Source organism: Coffea arabica, chromosome 10c (genome assembly GCF_036785885.1).
Source record: "Coffea arabica cultivar ET-39 chromosome 10c, Coffea Arabica ET-39 HiFi, whole genome shotgun sequence".
NCBI classification, from domain to species: domain Eukaryota; kingdom Viridiplantae; phylum Streptophyta; class Magnoliopsida; order Gentianales; family Rubiaceae; genus Coffea; species Coffea arabica.
In genome coordinates, this window is record NC_092329.1 from 46,474 (window position 1) to 63,893 (window position 17,420).

General features: G+C 34.6%; 1 protein-coding gene across 1 annotated transcript; it reads right to left on the reverse strand.

The window, feature by feature from the left end:
• Positions 1–367: 367 nt before the first annotated feature.
• On the reverse strand, positions 368–1,695 carry LOC140016162 (uncharacterized). The gene is made up of 2 exons (XM_072069591.1): positions 1,145–1,695; positions 368–914 (listed from the first exon to the last, which is right to left on the reverse strand). Exons 1-2 carry the CDS (start codon positions 1,693–1,695, stop codon positions 368–370), a joined length of 1,098 nt encoding a protein of 365 aa, XP_071925692.1.
• Between the last annotated feature and the right edge of the window lie 15,725 nt (positions 1,696–17,420).

Here is a 17,420-nt window from a genome sequence, read left to right on the forward strand (position 1 = left end):
GTTAAGTACCAAAAACCCCCCTGTGGTTTGTCAAATGTACACTTTACCTCCCTATGGTTTGAAAATATACAATTTAACTCCCTGTCGTTTCACCTAAAGTGAAAATCTAACAGAAATTCTGTTAAATACACTTTAGTTAAAACGACAGGGAGTCAAATTGTAGGTTTCCAAACCATAGGGAGGTAAAGTGAACATTAGGCAAACCATAGGGGGGTTTTTGGTATTTAACCCTTTTTTAATTTACTGTTTTTTTATTAAAAAATTTTGGCAGAGTTTCCCCTTATAAATGGACGAAACTCCCTGTCAACAAACCCAATCTCATGAAAATATTCACATGACAGTTATTTAATACAAATTTTTAGCTAAGCTATAGTAATTTTCTACGAAAATCAGGGAAACCTAAAGTGTCCATGATGATCTCCCTACGGACAGTAGCCAGCAAAGAACGAAAGTTGTCAAAAACATCCTCTTGCTCCGAATTTGTGCCAAGGTTAGCTAGATAATCAGCAGGTTTGTTCACCTCTCTATAGCAATGGGTTATCTCACGGAAATGATGCTTGAAACTGAGTAATTCATCCACCTCCCGTTGGAGTCTCCAAGGGCAACCATGTGTCCCTTGGAGTATTTGAACCAAGACAAGTGAGTCAGATTCAACATGGAAGTCTTGTAAGCCTCGAGCAACAAAGAGCAGCACCCCAAAGAGTGTGGCCTTGAGCTCCGCGTGTAAACTGGTCAATGACCCAAAAAAACAGGAATAACCGACGATAAATCTCCCTTCCCCATCTCGCACAACTCCCCCACCCCCACTAACTCCTGGGTTCCCCTTTGCACAACCATCCAAATTCAACTTATACCCTGCCCTAGGAGCCGACCATGTAATCGGTAAATAGAAACCGTTCTTTTCAAAGCTACCACTGAAGAGTGAAGAACATCCCAAGAGACGAAAGAACATGCTATTTTCGGAAAATTACAATGTAGTAACTCACATAACTATTGAAATACCTGATCTGCCACCTCCGTCCACCCCACCTTCCTTCCATCAAACAGTCCCCTGTTTCTCGCTTTCCATAACTCCCAACAGACGAGCATAGGTAATGTACTATAAATGAACCTGAGATACACGTTGTGCCCCTTACGCAGTTACCACCGTAACAGCACATGTCTCAATGTGGACACCATATCCAAATATCCCAAGACACCCTCAAATCTATTCCTGACCACCTTAGCTAAATCCCCTGTTAAAAATATGTGATTAACCTCGTCATCTGCTGGCTTAGAACAACAATGACACTTAGACGGACCCTGTACCCCAAATCTATGTAGCAGGTCCATTAGGGGAAGATGCAAACGTAGCAACCGTAACATAAAGAAGGAGATTTTGATAGGAAACCCCTTCAGCCACACATGCGAAACCACCCAGGAATAATTAGAAGCCTGCGAAACAAGCGTGTAAGCCGAAGAAACCGAGAATGAACCATTCTGTGTTAAAGCCCACATCATCCTATCAGAGCTATGAGTGGATGAAGGGGGAATCTTCACAACTTGCCTAACTAACTCAGGCTCTAGAACTTGATTAAGGAGTCGCATATTCCATTGCGCTTGGAAGACAAAATCTGACAGAACACGATCTTGAAAATTTTCCACCTGATGACATATAGCCCCAGTTCCCATCCAATTGTCATGCCAGAAATCCATTGATCCCTCACCGATGACCCAACAAATATGCTCTTCTGCCAACTATTGAATCGAACATAACCTCTTCCAAGTGTAAGAAATTGAATAGCCCTCTTCTGCCAAACAAGGGTGCACCTCTCTACTATATTTTGTTGTTAAAATTCAGCCCATAGGGATCTCCTTTTCCGAAAGTTCCACCAAAACTTAATGGAAAGAGCATCATATACCTTCGTCAAACTACGAACTCCAATCCCACCCTCCTGATGTGGGCAGCACAACTCCCCCCAACTTAACCAATGAAATTTCTGGCCCATATCCGTCTAGCTCCACAAAAACATTAAATATCCAAAACATCTTCCATGCATCCAGGTGAATCACTATAACTCAAAAGATTTGTGCTTGTTTTTAAAAATAACATTTGTTAAAAAATGATTGAAGCCCAAGGAGAAATTTAGCTAACATGGTAGATGTGAAAATTTTCAAATCTAGGAAACCATATGAAATCTCAAATCTCATAGCAAAAAAAGAGAAAAAAATGAAAATATTTCTTACAAGGGAAATCCTAGGATAGAATAAAATTTTCACTAGAAAAAATTAGGAGAGAAGAAATACTTACCAAGAAATGCTAGCAAAGAAAATTCCTTGCTAGAGGGAATTTATTTTAAAAAGGCAAATAAAAGGTATAGAAAAAGGTTCCCTCCTATGGAGAAAGATCAGATCTGAAGGCCATTTTTGTTAGAGAGCCTTAAAGAGAAGAAAGAGAGAATGAATTTTAGAGAGAAATACACTGACACACAATCACTAAAATATTGGTTTCCACAGACTAAATATTAGAAGATGTGCATTACAAACATATATCTTAATTACTTTCATGACATACATTGCATCCAAAAACAGATTTGTGAATTTTCACGCATATCAAGTGAAAATCATGTACAAAGTATGGTTAATAATTTTAAAAAAAAACATGAATAAATAGGAAGACTAGGGTGGACTTGGAAATCTTTCCTTGATAGCTTTGTTATGTCGTAGACTTGTAGCATGAGCAACCAACAGATTTGGGGTAGGGACAGTTATCAAAAAGACCGTCCCTTAACGGTCCCCTCACAAAACTGAAGAAGTGGCCATTATCAATCCACATTGACAAGGTTCACAACGGTGTCACTTTGATTAGTGAGCAGGGAAAAAATTACTAAAAAGCATGTGTGAGCTAACGCCTCCGTTACCAACCATTGAAACTCTATTCCACAAAATCCCGCCCAAATTGACTCGCTATGACTATTCATTTCAATTCTTCAAACGAAGAACTCTTTTTAGTCTCCCTCCAAAAAGTTGTCAATATTCATCCACAACTTTAGAACTAAGGCAAAATACAATCAGTGAGTAGGAAAGTGGTAGACAAGGGACGGAAGAAAAGCAGTCAAAATATACTTAGGAAAAGGAAGAACTACCTATTGAAGGAGAAAGTCTTGGAGGCCTAATGTCTATAAAGGCTTGTGGAAGATCAGGACCGAACAATGAAGCTAAAGATGATGGAGTCCGAAGCAATGACAACCAATTGCATCTACGTAAACCCTTCAAGTAACAATATTGCAAGCCAATGACATAATTTTCATTGTTTGGTGAATGGCATCCCATGATTTTATATCATGGTTGTGGAAACCCTATGTATGTTAGAAATCAGATCTAGTCATGGCCCATATGGGAGAGTAAAGTAGAGAAAAATTTTCCACACCAAGTGTTTGCAAAAAAGAAAAGGATAACTTCCAAACCAATTAGTAGAAGGAGTTGTTAGGACGGGATAAACAGGGGTCGTAACTCTCTCATTAATAGCAATAGTGTAATCATTATATGAACTAAATGGGTACGGGAGATTTTAGTTGATAAAATAACAAGGAAATTTTGAAGTCAAAAATTTTTTTTGTTCTGTATGGGTGGATAAGCAGGGACGCCTTATGATGTGCATAGCATTACTGGGTGTTTATGACAGATTACATTGAAGTAGTATGAGATATACATTAAGAGTAAAGGTAAGAAAAGTGAAAAAGTTATGATAAATTACAAGATGGCCTACCGACTATGCATATAAGCTAGAAGAGGGAGGAAAGTGCATACACTATTAGACTTCGATGGGTAGTACCTCATGTTTGAAAATTACTAGTCAATCATACTATAGCAGTGTAGTAGTTGAAGTAAATTACTTCAAACTTGATTGGTATGAATGTAAATGTCAATTTGTATGTGTTAGGTCAAATGTACATCTTGTTGAATGTGACCCACTTAGTGTAATAAAAGAGTTACAAGATGTTTTATTAGCAGTGTGTCCTTACATTATGTTGGACACCTATTACTTTTTGTGAATACATAGTGATAGTGAAAAATATATTCATGTAATAATTAGTAATCAATTAACATAATGATGTTAAAGAAAGGTCACAATGAAGGGAAAAAAATAAAAGGAAGGCAGGGAGGAAAGTGCACATATTGAACATTAATAGTGGTTGTTATCTTGTGTTTGAAAGTTGGTACCTGTTCATACAATAGCAGTCTAGTAGTTGGAGTGGATTGTTTAAAAGTCAATTGGTATAAGTATAGATTCTAATTTATGTGTTAGACTGAATGTCCATAGTGTTTACTGTGCCTTAGTTGTAGAAAATGGTTACAAGATCTGTATATCATGTTGGATAACTATTATTATCAGTGAATAAATAGTGACACTAGACAAACACTTTCATTCAATTGTAACTTAATAATCAATTAACATAATCATGTTAAAGCAAGGTTGGTGGGATTTACAGTGGAAGGGAAATAAATAAAAGAAAGAGAAAAGTGCACACACTATTAAATTGATAGTTTGTTATCCCATGTTTGTAAACTAGTACCTATTTCTATAGTACCAATCTATGGGATTAAAATTGATTGGATTAATGTAGGTTTTAATATGTATGTATTAGGTTAAATGTACTTATCATGATTTTATAGTGTATTATGAATGCTGGGTAAAAATCTTAAGCAATTAAACAAATTATCTTATTTTTGGTCCAAAATTGTTACGGATGACGTGAAGAAGATTGAGATTGGAGAAGTGCTAGCTTAGGAGTTGTTTAATTTGGCTACCAAATGTCATAGAGGATTCTAAAGATTGAAGATACTTTGCATACCAAGGCCAAAGCATCATCCAACAAGCCCAAATCAACGAATAAAGGGAAAAAATCACTACAGGAAACAAAGGTTGTAAATCTAGAATCAAGGGACAAAAATTCTGAATATGAATATGAAAAAGAAGGGGATGATGACAAAGATGCCGAAGAAGATGATTCTGATGAAAACGATGATAAGGGCATAGATGTGGGAGCATCTGGAGCCAAGCAATTTAGGATTCCTAATTTAAAATGAAATAAATTGTTTCTGATCATTGTAACATTACCTAAACAAGTTGTAACTCCTTATTAATTGCTTGTACAAATTCACAATATAAGTGTGATAAATTTAGCAGCTGTTTCTGTGGGTTTCATGCATAATAATCACGTATCTATTATGTACTTATACAAATAGTTGACATTATCTTACAATCAGTTCAGACAATGTTACATTCATTCTTTGTCCACTTTCTACAATTTGCAAATTCAATCAATATGAATATGAATAATATTTAATAATTTGTAACAATTTTTTAATTCTCTCTAAATTCTATATGGTTGATTTACCGATGCCTCAAACAACAACTTTGGCCAACATGTACATAGTGGCCGAACGCCATTCTCATCAGATTGTTATCGATGAGTCGATTTCTAGTTCATCATGCTAACTCATGGTTATATATTATGCATATTTTCTACTACTGTAAATATGGTTAGACTCAGCATTTCTCAAATTCTGTTGGAAGATGAGGACTGGTAGCCATCTTTGATGGGGATCTTGGGCACCAACAGTTGTCAGTAACAACCATTCTAAACGATATAATATTTTTTGAACAAGGTATAACTTTATGTAAACTACTTGTAAAACTTAACAACAAAGACACAATTATTACATATGAGACCCATATGAACAATAACAAAGTATCACATCTCTGTTATAAAGATGTATAAGTAGTTAAGGAGGAGTTACAATTTGTGCAAAGAGAGTTATGCCGTTCAAGGACGGTTGATTTGACAACTATCCCTACTCCAGATCTCTTTAGAGGATGTTCTAGTTTTGTAACAGGTAGTAACTCAATTTCAACTGCTTGTATGTTTAAGTGACATAGATGTTATATACAATTATTACTTGTACATCTCAATTATTATTGACTCATAGTCACGTGGCACTTTCTTATCCTTACATATCTTATGAAAATCATTACTGGCAAAGGTTGTATGCCATTGAGTACAATCATTCCTCAAAGGTGTAATGGCTTACCAATAAGTTATAAGACATAGGTAACTATTTGTAATTTCTCATAACAGTGATGCAATTACTATGTCTGTGACCCATATCAACACTAGATAGAACTTCACATAGTTATTGTTTAGTTGTACATGTCATGCACTGTGTCTAACAACTTATTGAAATAGCATTATACTATCCATGACACGATTCGCTAATTTAATCAACAATCTGAAAAGTAAACAGTGGGCAGGAAAGTGAATAATAGCAATATTGCCCAGCATTCACATAGTTTACTCTATAATTTGTATGGTTACAGCAAACATGCTGAATAATAATTGACCTCTACCAATTGGGAACTGTCCAATTTTTTTTATATATTATAACAGTTTGTGAAATTTTTGAATACAGATATAAAAGTGCTAAAATCAACTAAATTCTAAGAATGCAGGAAATGGTCTCAATTTTGGAATCAAATAGTACATTTGTCCGAAGAATTACAAATGCTTGGAGCACTACCTTTAAAATTTTGAACTTAACGCCCGAACTCCATACAACTTGTTTTGTTCTCTTTCTCCCAAGATGGTGCCGGCAATTGAGAGCCATCTTAGCAACACATAGTTATGCTCCAACTTTAGCTCCAACATGTGGTAACTACATTCTTGTCTTTGTTTAAGTAGTCCTATCGAACACTAAATTTCGTGGCAAATCTATATTTATTGTAGAAATTATACGCTTTGTCTTCTATATGAAACTCCATTCCAATTTGCCAAGGCTCGTCTTTTGTCCATTTCAAGTATTCCACTACATGAATTTCATTTGTTTAGAGTGTATAAATTCATCAACATTATGTAAACATTCCATAACAGAGTGTATAATTGCATGCATATCTTGTACATGCTATCTTAGACCATGTAGAATCAAAACTCTAAAATAAGTTATAGTGCATTGCAGTTAAGGACTCATGACAACTGAATCAAAACTATCAATTAAGAAATTGGACATCCTAAGAATCTAAATCCGACTAGAATCAAAAGAGATAAGCCCAAATAAACCAAAACAGGATGCAGAAGAAATGAGGACTATAATTCATTCCTCAAAAACTGCTTTACTCTTGAGCTACTAGTGTATGCTACCTCTTTCAGCCATCAAGAAGAATAGGCGAAAAAAAACTACTGCTCTCTGTTCAGATCTACTCTTCTCATGCCTAATTAATATGCCAAATCATGCAGGGGAAAATTCTAACAATTAGAGTTTAATTTTGTACCCGTAATATTAAATATATATAATTGGAAGAATCTTTCCAAAGGACAAGCAAACTTGCATAGAGGCAACTACAGATGATTGTTATGCATTACAAAAGAAACTATCTAGCAAAGAATATCCAAACATGTGGCATATATATATAGGAACAACGAGATAATAGAATCACAAAAGAACTGTTGTATAATAAAATAAAAATTTTTCATAGAAAACACAAGTAAGAGAAGAGGCAACTATAATGTACAAATTATGGTGTCTCTCAATCCGATTATGCAACAGAATACCCTAGTATGTACAACGTAACCATTATTATAATAATTCTAACCACGTGTGTTGCTCTTAAAATTATCATATAGCAACATGATGACTAAATAGTGCTCTAACAAGACATACTTGTACATATACCAAAACTCAATGTAATACTCATGAAACACATTGTGAATATTTTCTAACGTTGCATATAGACACCACATGTATATATTTGCTATTTGTTATCTTACAGCTACATATCTAGGATTTAATCCCATTAACAACACTTATATATTAACTATTATGATAGCAATGATTTTTCCACTTGTACATACAAATGAGCGCACTGTTCTTCCTGGGTAACAATGTCTACAATCAGACAGACATGCTGAAAAAACAGAGCATAACTTCTTTTTCATTAAAATATTAGTTTCTGCTAACATTGCTACCACTACAATTTCTATCCAATTCATATGATAATCAACATCATTACCTTCATCAATCTCCGCCGCATTGTTGTAACTATTTGCTCACCCCGTTATAATGTCTACTGTCTTGGCCATTATTGTATGCTACAACTGCAATAGCCTTTTCTAGTTTAAATCACTTCTTGGAAGCGATGTCAATGCAAATACTATGATTGCTTCGGTGTTTATATTTGCTTGTACCCTTGCCGTCCCAGATATGGGTGGAGGTCCAAATTATCAACATTTAAAACCCACCACAGCAAGACTTTCTAACCCTAATTTGGTACACAAATCTGTATTTGCTATTTTTGCCCTCTCTTCTCTGGAGATAGATAGTTATTTCTTACCATTCTTCTCTTTCCACTATACCTTCGAAGAACTAAAATGAAAGCCTTTTTTTTGTCAAGGTTTTCCCGGGATTGTTTTCAAAATCAGTTTTGAATTCAAATTTCATATTTTAACAATCCTGTTCCCATATAACACCATTTATATTGGTGTTTCCGAAATTGATATTTTTTTTTTTTGAAACTTGCTAATTAGATGGTGTCGTTTTGATGCCTTCTTTCTGCCTGTCGACGTGTATGCATAATAACCACTTCTTAAGTTTTGTGAGGGAACCATTCAGGGACAGTCTTTGTAATGACCGTCCCTGCCCCAAATCCCAACGAACCACTCGAAGACGTCCGAGGCTACTGTGACAACTTCTACAGTAAACACCATAAGCAAATCATGCTCGAAATCATAGACCAACAACCAGTTTTTCATTTGTTGTGTTAGCAAAAAGAATCAAGCTTCATCAGAGGATACAGTAGCAATCATATATTAGCCAATAGTTAAATTTCAATTGTATCAATTGGTTAGGTTTGTTGTTACAGCAGTTAGTTCTTCCATATAAATGGAAGAGAGTATACTAGCCTATAAATATCCATTGTATGAGGAAGTTGTAATCAGCTACGGAGTGAATGAATGTCCCAATCCTTTTGCATTGAATGTTCTTCCATATCTGTTTCTTTCTTTCATCTTCTTCTTCCTTTCTTCCTTCCCTATTATTCTTGCTTCTTGCTTCTGCTTCTATCACTTCCTTTCATTCTTTCTGCAATTAGCAATCTATCTAATTATTCTCAATAATTCCCATAGAGATATCTACAATCCAATTGGAATCTTGACGACTGCGTTCAATTGTATGTCAACCATCCTAGGTATTAAGAGTGCTTCACATGCCCTCAGCTAATGCATGTGCAGGCTACATTTATGCACAAGGTTAGCAGTCTTTATGAGACTAGAGTGTCCAAGAACACAAGTTTATTCACGATTGCATCGACTAATTAAGATGTGGTGAACCAACTTAGGGTTATTTCATACTGATAGGAAAAGGAAAAAAAAGTTTTAGTTCCTAGTGTTTCGCACTTGTGTGAATTTAGACCTCTCCAATGTTTGGCACCAGTGTAATTTTAGTTCCTAACTTTCAGCAAAAATAAATATGGTTCCCAATATTTCCAATTGAAGCAAATTTAGTGTAATTGACGGATTTTCCCTAATTACTAACGAAATCATGTTATTTGCAGTCACATGTTCACTAGATTGAATTAAAAAAAGAGAATAAAAAAGCACCTGACTTTAGACAATAAGAATATTAACTTATGTGATGACACGTGAGTAATTAATTAACCACAAAAATAGAAATAAAATAAAGAAATTTGTGAAATTATATACAAAAACCTGTAGGGATTTTTTTGCTTAAGGGGGAGTGGGGTTGGAATAGAGAGTGAAAATGAGTTCTGGATATATGAGTTAGGTACTTTGATTGGTTTGAACTGTGTAGTTTAACTAATTTCTTCTCTCTTTTTTTTTTCCCTTTGTTGTGATTAATTAGTTACTCCAGTGTTAGTAGATGAGTTATTAGTTCATAATGTTCTTATGTAAAGTTATTTGTTACTTTCCTTTTTCATTTTTGAATTCAATTTAACGGACATGTGACTGTGCGTTATTAGTTTTATTGAAATCTTACGGACTAAAATTGTCCAAATTCTACATATTGAAAACCAGATTTATTTTTATCGAAAATTTTAGATATCAAAATCACACAGGTGCTAAACATTTAGGACCAAAACTATATTTCTTCTCTGGGTAAAAACAACTCTTCCATTGGAAATTTTCATATTGTCTCGAGAGGTGATAGATGAAAAAGTCAATCAATTTTTCTCTTTGGATTTATTCATCTTCAAAACAGAAAAGTTGGTAGAAGTCCCAGAAAGAGACTGACTAGACTTATGGTAATACTTGGGATCGAGAGAATAAGTCATCCTATGTTCCTAGAGTGCTTCACACGGCCCGATCAGCCAATGCACGAGCAGCCAAGGTAGAGTGGCAAAGAACATAAGTTCATTCACGATTGCAACAGCCAAGACGTGGTAAATCTTAAGGTTATTTTGTTCATCTACTATAATTGCAATTCTTCGTTCATTTGTTTGGTAGTGGTGGTAGTAGGGTACATGCTGGGAAACTAATGGGACAAAAAACCCAAGTTTTCTACTGGCGATTTTTCTATTATCTAGAGAGGTGATACAGGGAAAAGTCAATCATCTGATCTCTTCTTGATTCCACAATTTTCAACAGAGAAAAGTTGATAAAATTCCGTTCCCTCGACCACGATGACTGGAGTTTCGTGCTCATATGAATTGATATTGCAATTGTAGCGCAAATGACGAAAAAAAAAGTAAAGAGTCCACATACAGAAGATGGAGTAGTGTTAAAAAGGAAATAGTGCTGAAATGCAATTAGTAACGTTCAGGATCCCATACCACACGGTATCAGAATAATTCAAGTGAACTTGCCAAGTCAATTTGAGGATGAGTGACTTTCTAATGTTGGGGTGGCTTTGCTCAGGGAAGGATCTATATATTGAAATATGGCCTCCTCCAAGAACACCAGAAAAAACTCATCATCCCAAAATTAAATAGCCATCACAGTCCAAAGTTTCCCCAGTGATGAAGCTTGTTCAAATGATACATTTCGTGTTGACGGTGTCCTTAAAGCCAGCTATCACACCAGCAGCAACATACCCTCCTATAGCCAAGGATGGCTGCATTGATACCTCTGGAAAAGTAAAGATCCATTACCCCTTTGGCATGACAGAAGATTGTTATCTTGAGTCGAGACTTTCAGTCAATTGTAACTACTCTTTAATCCTACCATTCTAAGCATATATTTTTTATTTTTTAAAAATTTTTTCTAGTAAAAGAGAATGAAATTTAAGAAGCGGGTGTAGGGAGGAGAGATTTGAACCCAAGCCCTCTAAATCCTGGAACCTCAATCCTAGACCCCTATTTGATAACCCAATTCAATATTTAAACTAAGTGAGTTCATATCTTAACATGTTCAAACGTGTTTGATAAAAAAAAATCGAACTTCTGATTTAATTAAGTGGCATCGAATTTTCTAGATAATTTTTTTTAAAAAAATATAAGTGATAAACTAACCACGTATTACTTAATATAATATATACTCAAATATATCAAATATGGTACTTAACAATTCAATAATTTAACGAATTCTGCCTTCAAAGTTTAAATTTCATATTTTAGTTTTCAAATTTTAATTTTATCTAATACACTCTTAGTCACTAGACTAAAACCTCATAGGCTGAAGCATATATCTTAATTACTTTCATGACATACATTACATCCAAAAACACATTTATGAATTTTTTCTCATATCAAGTGGAAAAAATTTATCGGTTCCCTTATTGTTTTTCACGTGAATAAATGGAAAGACCAGGGTGGACTTGAAAGTCTTCCCTTGCGGAGTCATTATGTCTTTAGCATGAGCAGCCCCGTAAAGACGTGGACCTCAATGTCATCAGCGACTACTGTGACAGCTTCCCCAGTAAACTCCATACACAAATGAAGCTGAAAATTATTGCCCAACAAATAGTCCTTTACGTCTTGACTGCATTCATTTGAAGTCAACCGTCCTATTTGGGGTCTACAGAAGAAGTTTCAATTGTAAAATGCGTAGGCCTTCTGCGCGTTTACTGACTAAGTCTTCCCTTTACTTTTTTTTTTTTTTTTTTTCGTCGAAACGTTAGCTTTTTATATAAATAACCGTAACCTTTACAGTATTTGGACAAAGGTCCAAACAAACGGGCAAGCTGCCCCGCAAGATCACTGATGCCTAGCATCAAGATTGGGATTCACCCATTCTTCATCTATCCAGATGTTTAGAGCATAAATGCTTAGCTTAATACATTCTTGACAGGTGTCGTGCCTGTGCAATAATAAATACCTGTTTAAGAAAAATAAATTTTCTGTGTATAGTAGTAAACAGGGTCGAATCCACAGGGATTGGAAAAAATTCGATTCTTTTTAAATTCGAGACACGGGGGATTTTTATCAGATAAAACTAAAAATAAATAATTAAACAATTTAACTAAAAAATAATTAAACAATTTAACCAAAAATAAATAAATAATTAATACGAATGTAAATGGCAATTAAATAAATAATAAATAAATTCTAGCCAAGGATACAACTACGTAGACACAGTCCATTCATCCGATCATTGATGCAAAGAAGGTTCACTTAATTTTATTAACAGGTTAGTTATAGTCGTCGATAAACTCTAACAACCAGCTTTTCCTTAATTTATTGATAACCAAGGTACGACTATTGATTACCCCTAACCAGGAAATACTCCTAGGTACGACCGTAGAAATTAATTTCCTAATTGCATTAAAAACTAGAAAAGCCTAACCCAAATTAATAACACGCTACGAGGGTTATTTAAATCAGATTGCATGTTCCCCTAGTATGTGAAAATACTAATTGTCACTAATATTAACCAACTAAACAATTACGGATTTAATTGATTAATTTGACAAGAGATTAATAAGTCAAATTGCACATCGGGCCCTTGATATCCAATTAACAAAATAATCCCATGGAAATTAAAATAGAAAACATGCAAATATTAACAAATTAAGGAACACGTAAAATTAATTAGATCTCACAGATATATGGGACTGCGTCGTCGCGTTGATCCTTGACTAGATGAGAAAATTAGCCACGCCTCATAAGAAAATCTTCACACAATTCAATTGAATTTAAAGACATCATCTTTCTTCGATAATTGAGAGAGTGAATAACAAAGCTTTCGGAAGAGAATAAGAAAATTGCACACTAGAATTCAACAAGCCAAAACAACTCCCTATTCTCTCCTCCGGAACATCCCTCGGAGAGAAAACTAAAACTCCTCTTCCCAGACGGAAGAGAAGAAGAAAAACTAACTCCGGAAATGTGCGGCTCTCCCACGCATAAAAACAAGCCAATTCGAAACTTCACTCCACGCTCACAAAAGAAAACATTCCTTCCCTACCTAATCAACTCCACCGAAAACAAAAGCAAAGCCAACTATGGTTTGTCGGTTTCCTTTGACCAAGTGCACAAGTTCACAAATAAGAGAGCAAACCAAAAATGTGTCTTTACACAATGGTCAAGTCTTTCCCCACCTAATTGAGATGCTGGCCAGTCAAATGCAATTCAATTCCTTTTCATCATAGAAAGAAATGGACGTTGGTTTACACCATGCATGTGGGCCAATTGTATAGAGTTTCACAATAATCTTTTCAGGAAGGTTTCTGCTCCACTTTAATTTGCGGTCCCCACCAATTTTGATATGTTGTCTAGTCAAATTGAATTCCCAAATGCAATTCCATTCTTTCTCGTTGGTTTGCACCCGAATTGTGTAAAGCTTCACAATAATCTTCTCAAGAGGTTTCTGCTCCAATTTCTGAAATTATATCCAAATACCAAATATAAATATATATTGACAATTAAAGCAAATTAAAGCAATATTTGGCAAGAATAAAAAGGAAAATTAACAATAAAATTACTAACAATTAACATCCTATCAATTCCCCCCACACTTAAATCATGCTTGTCCTCAAGCATGAGAACAACTAAATTCAATAATGGCTAACTCTCATTTCATTTACTGCCAAGTTGCGTTTATCCCAAAATCAAGTTTTAGTAGTTAAGTGTCAAGACATATTTCTCCCGGTTAGCTCCTGAAATCATAGACTCGTCCAATTCATAGCTAAGTCGTTTAAGAAATCAAAATATTAAACTAGCAAAAGTTAGCAATTGGGTCAACTGACAACCAAAATCTCAACATTGAAGAACAAGGATCGGCAGGCCAACATGATCATAAGCTTACATATTATTCTTTTATTTTATATATATATATATATATATATATATATATCTTTTTTTTTCTTTTTTTTTTTTGAATAAATGCTCAGTCCCAAGCTATTCAAGTCTTTTGACGTGAACTCTGACATTTTTAGATGAAAGAGCCCAGTTACTCAACTTTTCACAGCTTCAGGACTACCTACTCATAGATATCACCACTTTTTGACGCGAAAGTCGACACTTGTGGTGAAGACTCCCGGTTACTGGGTGATGACACTAGCGGAGTAGAGCCATTTATTAACCACAATTAAAGCACCAGAATACCAGACCAAATTGGGATGGAGATACAGCATGAGAGATATCCTTATACTATATAAAAAAGGTAGTTTGGTTTCACCTACTGCTTGTGCTTTTAACTACCTCGTTGAAAGCAAATTATTTGGGATTGGGTTGTATGTGAATATACATATTGCATTCTGAACATGTTCACCCTTCTTATCTTTTAGCTTTAAAGACTGGTTGCGCTTTTAGTAATTTTTTTATTAAGATCTCATTTGGGATTGCAGTAACTTGTCTAAAAGCCTTTCAATTGGTAGAGCTTTTGGTCAAACTATTTATTAAGTGTTTAATCATATCATTTAGGTGCATACTTACATAAGTACTTTTTCAATTTGATAATTGTAGTTCAAAATTTATAATAAAATAGCTAAAGTTAGTTTTTATTTTTTGCAATGTAAAAGTTGCCCTAAAAGCGCCAATTTTGAATTTATGCTAAATATGCTTTAATGACCAAAAGATCGACTTTTAAATAGTATTTTTATCCTCGAAAAACACTTTTTTAGCAAAAGTACAGCAATTCCAAATAGGTCCTAACGAATGTTCAACGGCTGGCTTTTCTTTTTCTTTCGTTAGGTCTGTCCTCCCATCTTCAAATTTCAAAGCTAGGTTGATGTTTATCAATTTCATTTGAACCACTAAGGGTTAATTTTGTCGCTTGGAACAATTCTGTTAATTTGGTTAAACTCGTTGTACAAGAGTCTGATGCAGAGGTTTGTCTAAAACGGCCATTTGAATCTTTATGTGTTGGTAGAGTGTGTTCACGATGGAAAGAGTTATTAACTGTTGTCATTGTGCCAATTTACTTTCTTTCCCTTAAATTTGCTTGTGAAGTTTCCTATTTATCTTAAAAACTTGGTTTTCAGGAAGTTTATGGTAACTAATCATTTAGTAGTTGTTAATAAGTTTTTAATGTCCTTTAGTGAAGTGAATTATTTCCTATTGTTACGACTATATAGTTTTTTTAATGCCAGCAATTTGAGACCATCATTTTAGCCTTTTGTAGCATAATGTACTGCTCAAATAAGTATACACATTTTTAAATTTATTTATCAGACCTTAATGCAGAAAAATTGTTTTGGGATACCTGGAAAGACAGCCTTGATCTGTTTTTTAGCCTTGAACGAATTTTGTTTCCGCAATACTTTAATTTAATTATCTAAGTAACTCAGCAGCCCACTAAATCTTAAAATTCTTGAGAAGCGGTCTCAAGAATTTTCTCCATATTTATGGGTAAATTATCCATTTGGCCCTTGAACTTTTAGTTTCAGTAAAATTAAACCCTCTAACTATTTGCAGTCAACTTTTAGCCCTCGAACTTGTAAAATTGGGAACATGTGGCCCTTTTGGCTAGTTTATCTCGTTTTGCAATCGAAAAGTCAAATCGCACGAATGACAATATGCTTTAAAGAAAGGTCTGTTGTCTGCATAGAAACAAGCAAAAAGTGAACAATTTCATCTTTTTCCCTTTTCCTAACCCGAATCGCTAATAGATCTCAACAAATGAGTTGCAGAGGGAAGGCAGAGAATTGTGCCACAAAACAAGCAAAAATGTCCAAATATCGCAGCCCTCCGCTTCCTATTTGTCCTTGTGGTAAAGTTACAAAGATGATTATTTCGTGGATTGATAGAAACCTAGAGAGAAGGTATGCCGTTTGCTCACAAGAAGTTGGTAGCTGTGGGTATTGGGATTAAACTAAAAGTTCAAAGGTCAAACGGATAATTTGGCCCCATATTTACAGCCTTCCTTCTCACCCAATCCCTTGATTTTAGCTAGATTTTTCTCCATCCTAATACAATCTAACAATGGTCATCGCTTGTCTTTTCATCATTCTCTGCATCATTGACTGTGCGTTTATCAAGAGCTTTTAGATTTGCTTCTAATCATGTTGTCCTATTTTTTTATTTTTAATTCACAGTCTAGTTGTGTTTGAATTTGCAGTTACAATTTTTTGCAGGCCCTAACAATGTTTTCGAGATAAAGTCTTATTCTCTTGTGCATTGAGAAATGGCCTTATATGATTTTTTCCTTTTTTGTTTAACTTTTTCAAGTAGAGTTTTTCTTAAGGGTGCTCAATTGACACTCATCAACCCACCTACATTTCACCTAATTTACCATGTATAGATGCACTCTAACAATTACCACCTTTCCTTGTATTTATACACTTTCTCTAATTAATCTTAATTTTTTTGAAAATCTAACACCTGAAATATATTTTAACGAGTGCCCATTTAGCACTCGTTAAATAGAACCTTTCAAGTAAGAGGCTACTCTATATTTGTGGAAGTTAATCATCCATTGAAAGGAAGATATTTGATAAGATATACAATAAAATGTAAATAGACTTTTGAAAGTGTTCCATTGGCTAAAATCTCTAATGTACTTCTATTTTCTCATTTGTGCCGGCTTTTTTTATAGGTTCAATGGTTTATGTTTTTAGTGACTCTATGTTTCTGTGGGTGAAGTACTCATAGAAGATGTAGACAAGTATTCTTCATCCTCTTTGCTTGCTATTGGTCAGAGTCACACACAAAAACTCTCCAGCAGCTGTAGTTGACAAGCACATACAATTCTATGTTGTATCTTCACTATAATCGTTCCAGAAAATTATCATGTACATAGCATGTAATAGTTCTTAATGGAGTTGACAGCTGTAGATGGAATTTTGTGTTGACATTTTCAATTATTGCATGAAAAATTCATATTTTTTGACTTTTATCACTACTAATAAAAGTTAATTTCCCTGATATAAATCCTATTGATTTATTGAGCAAACAATAAAATCATATCATAATATTTATGTACTAGAAGAGAATTAAGAAGCTATCATCTCAAAGCTTTTGGCTGATTTCCATTATTGCTAATCCCACTCTT

Excerpts from the sequence above, each read along its gene's own strand:
- LOC140016162 (XM_072069591.1), bottom strand. The coding sequence starts at position 1,695 with ATGGATTTCTGGCATGACAATTGGATGGGAACTGGGGCTATATGTCAT. Across the intron at positions 915-1,144 it reads AGACATGTGCTGTTACGGTG|TGGTAGCTTTGAAAAGAACG; the intron begins GTAACTGCGTAA and ends TTCACTCTTCAG.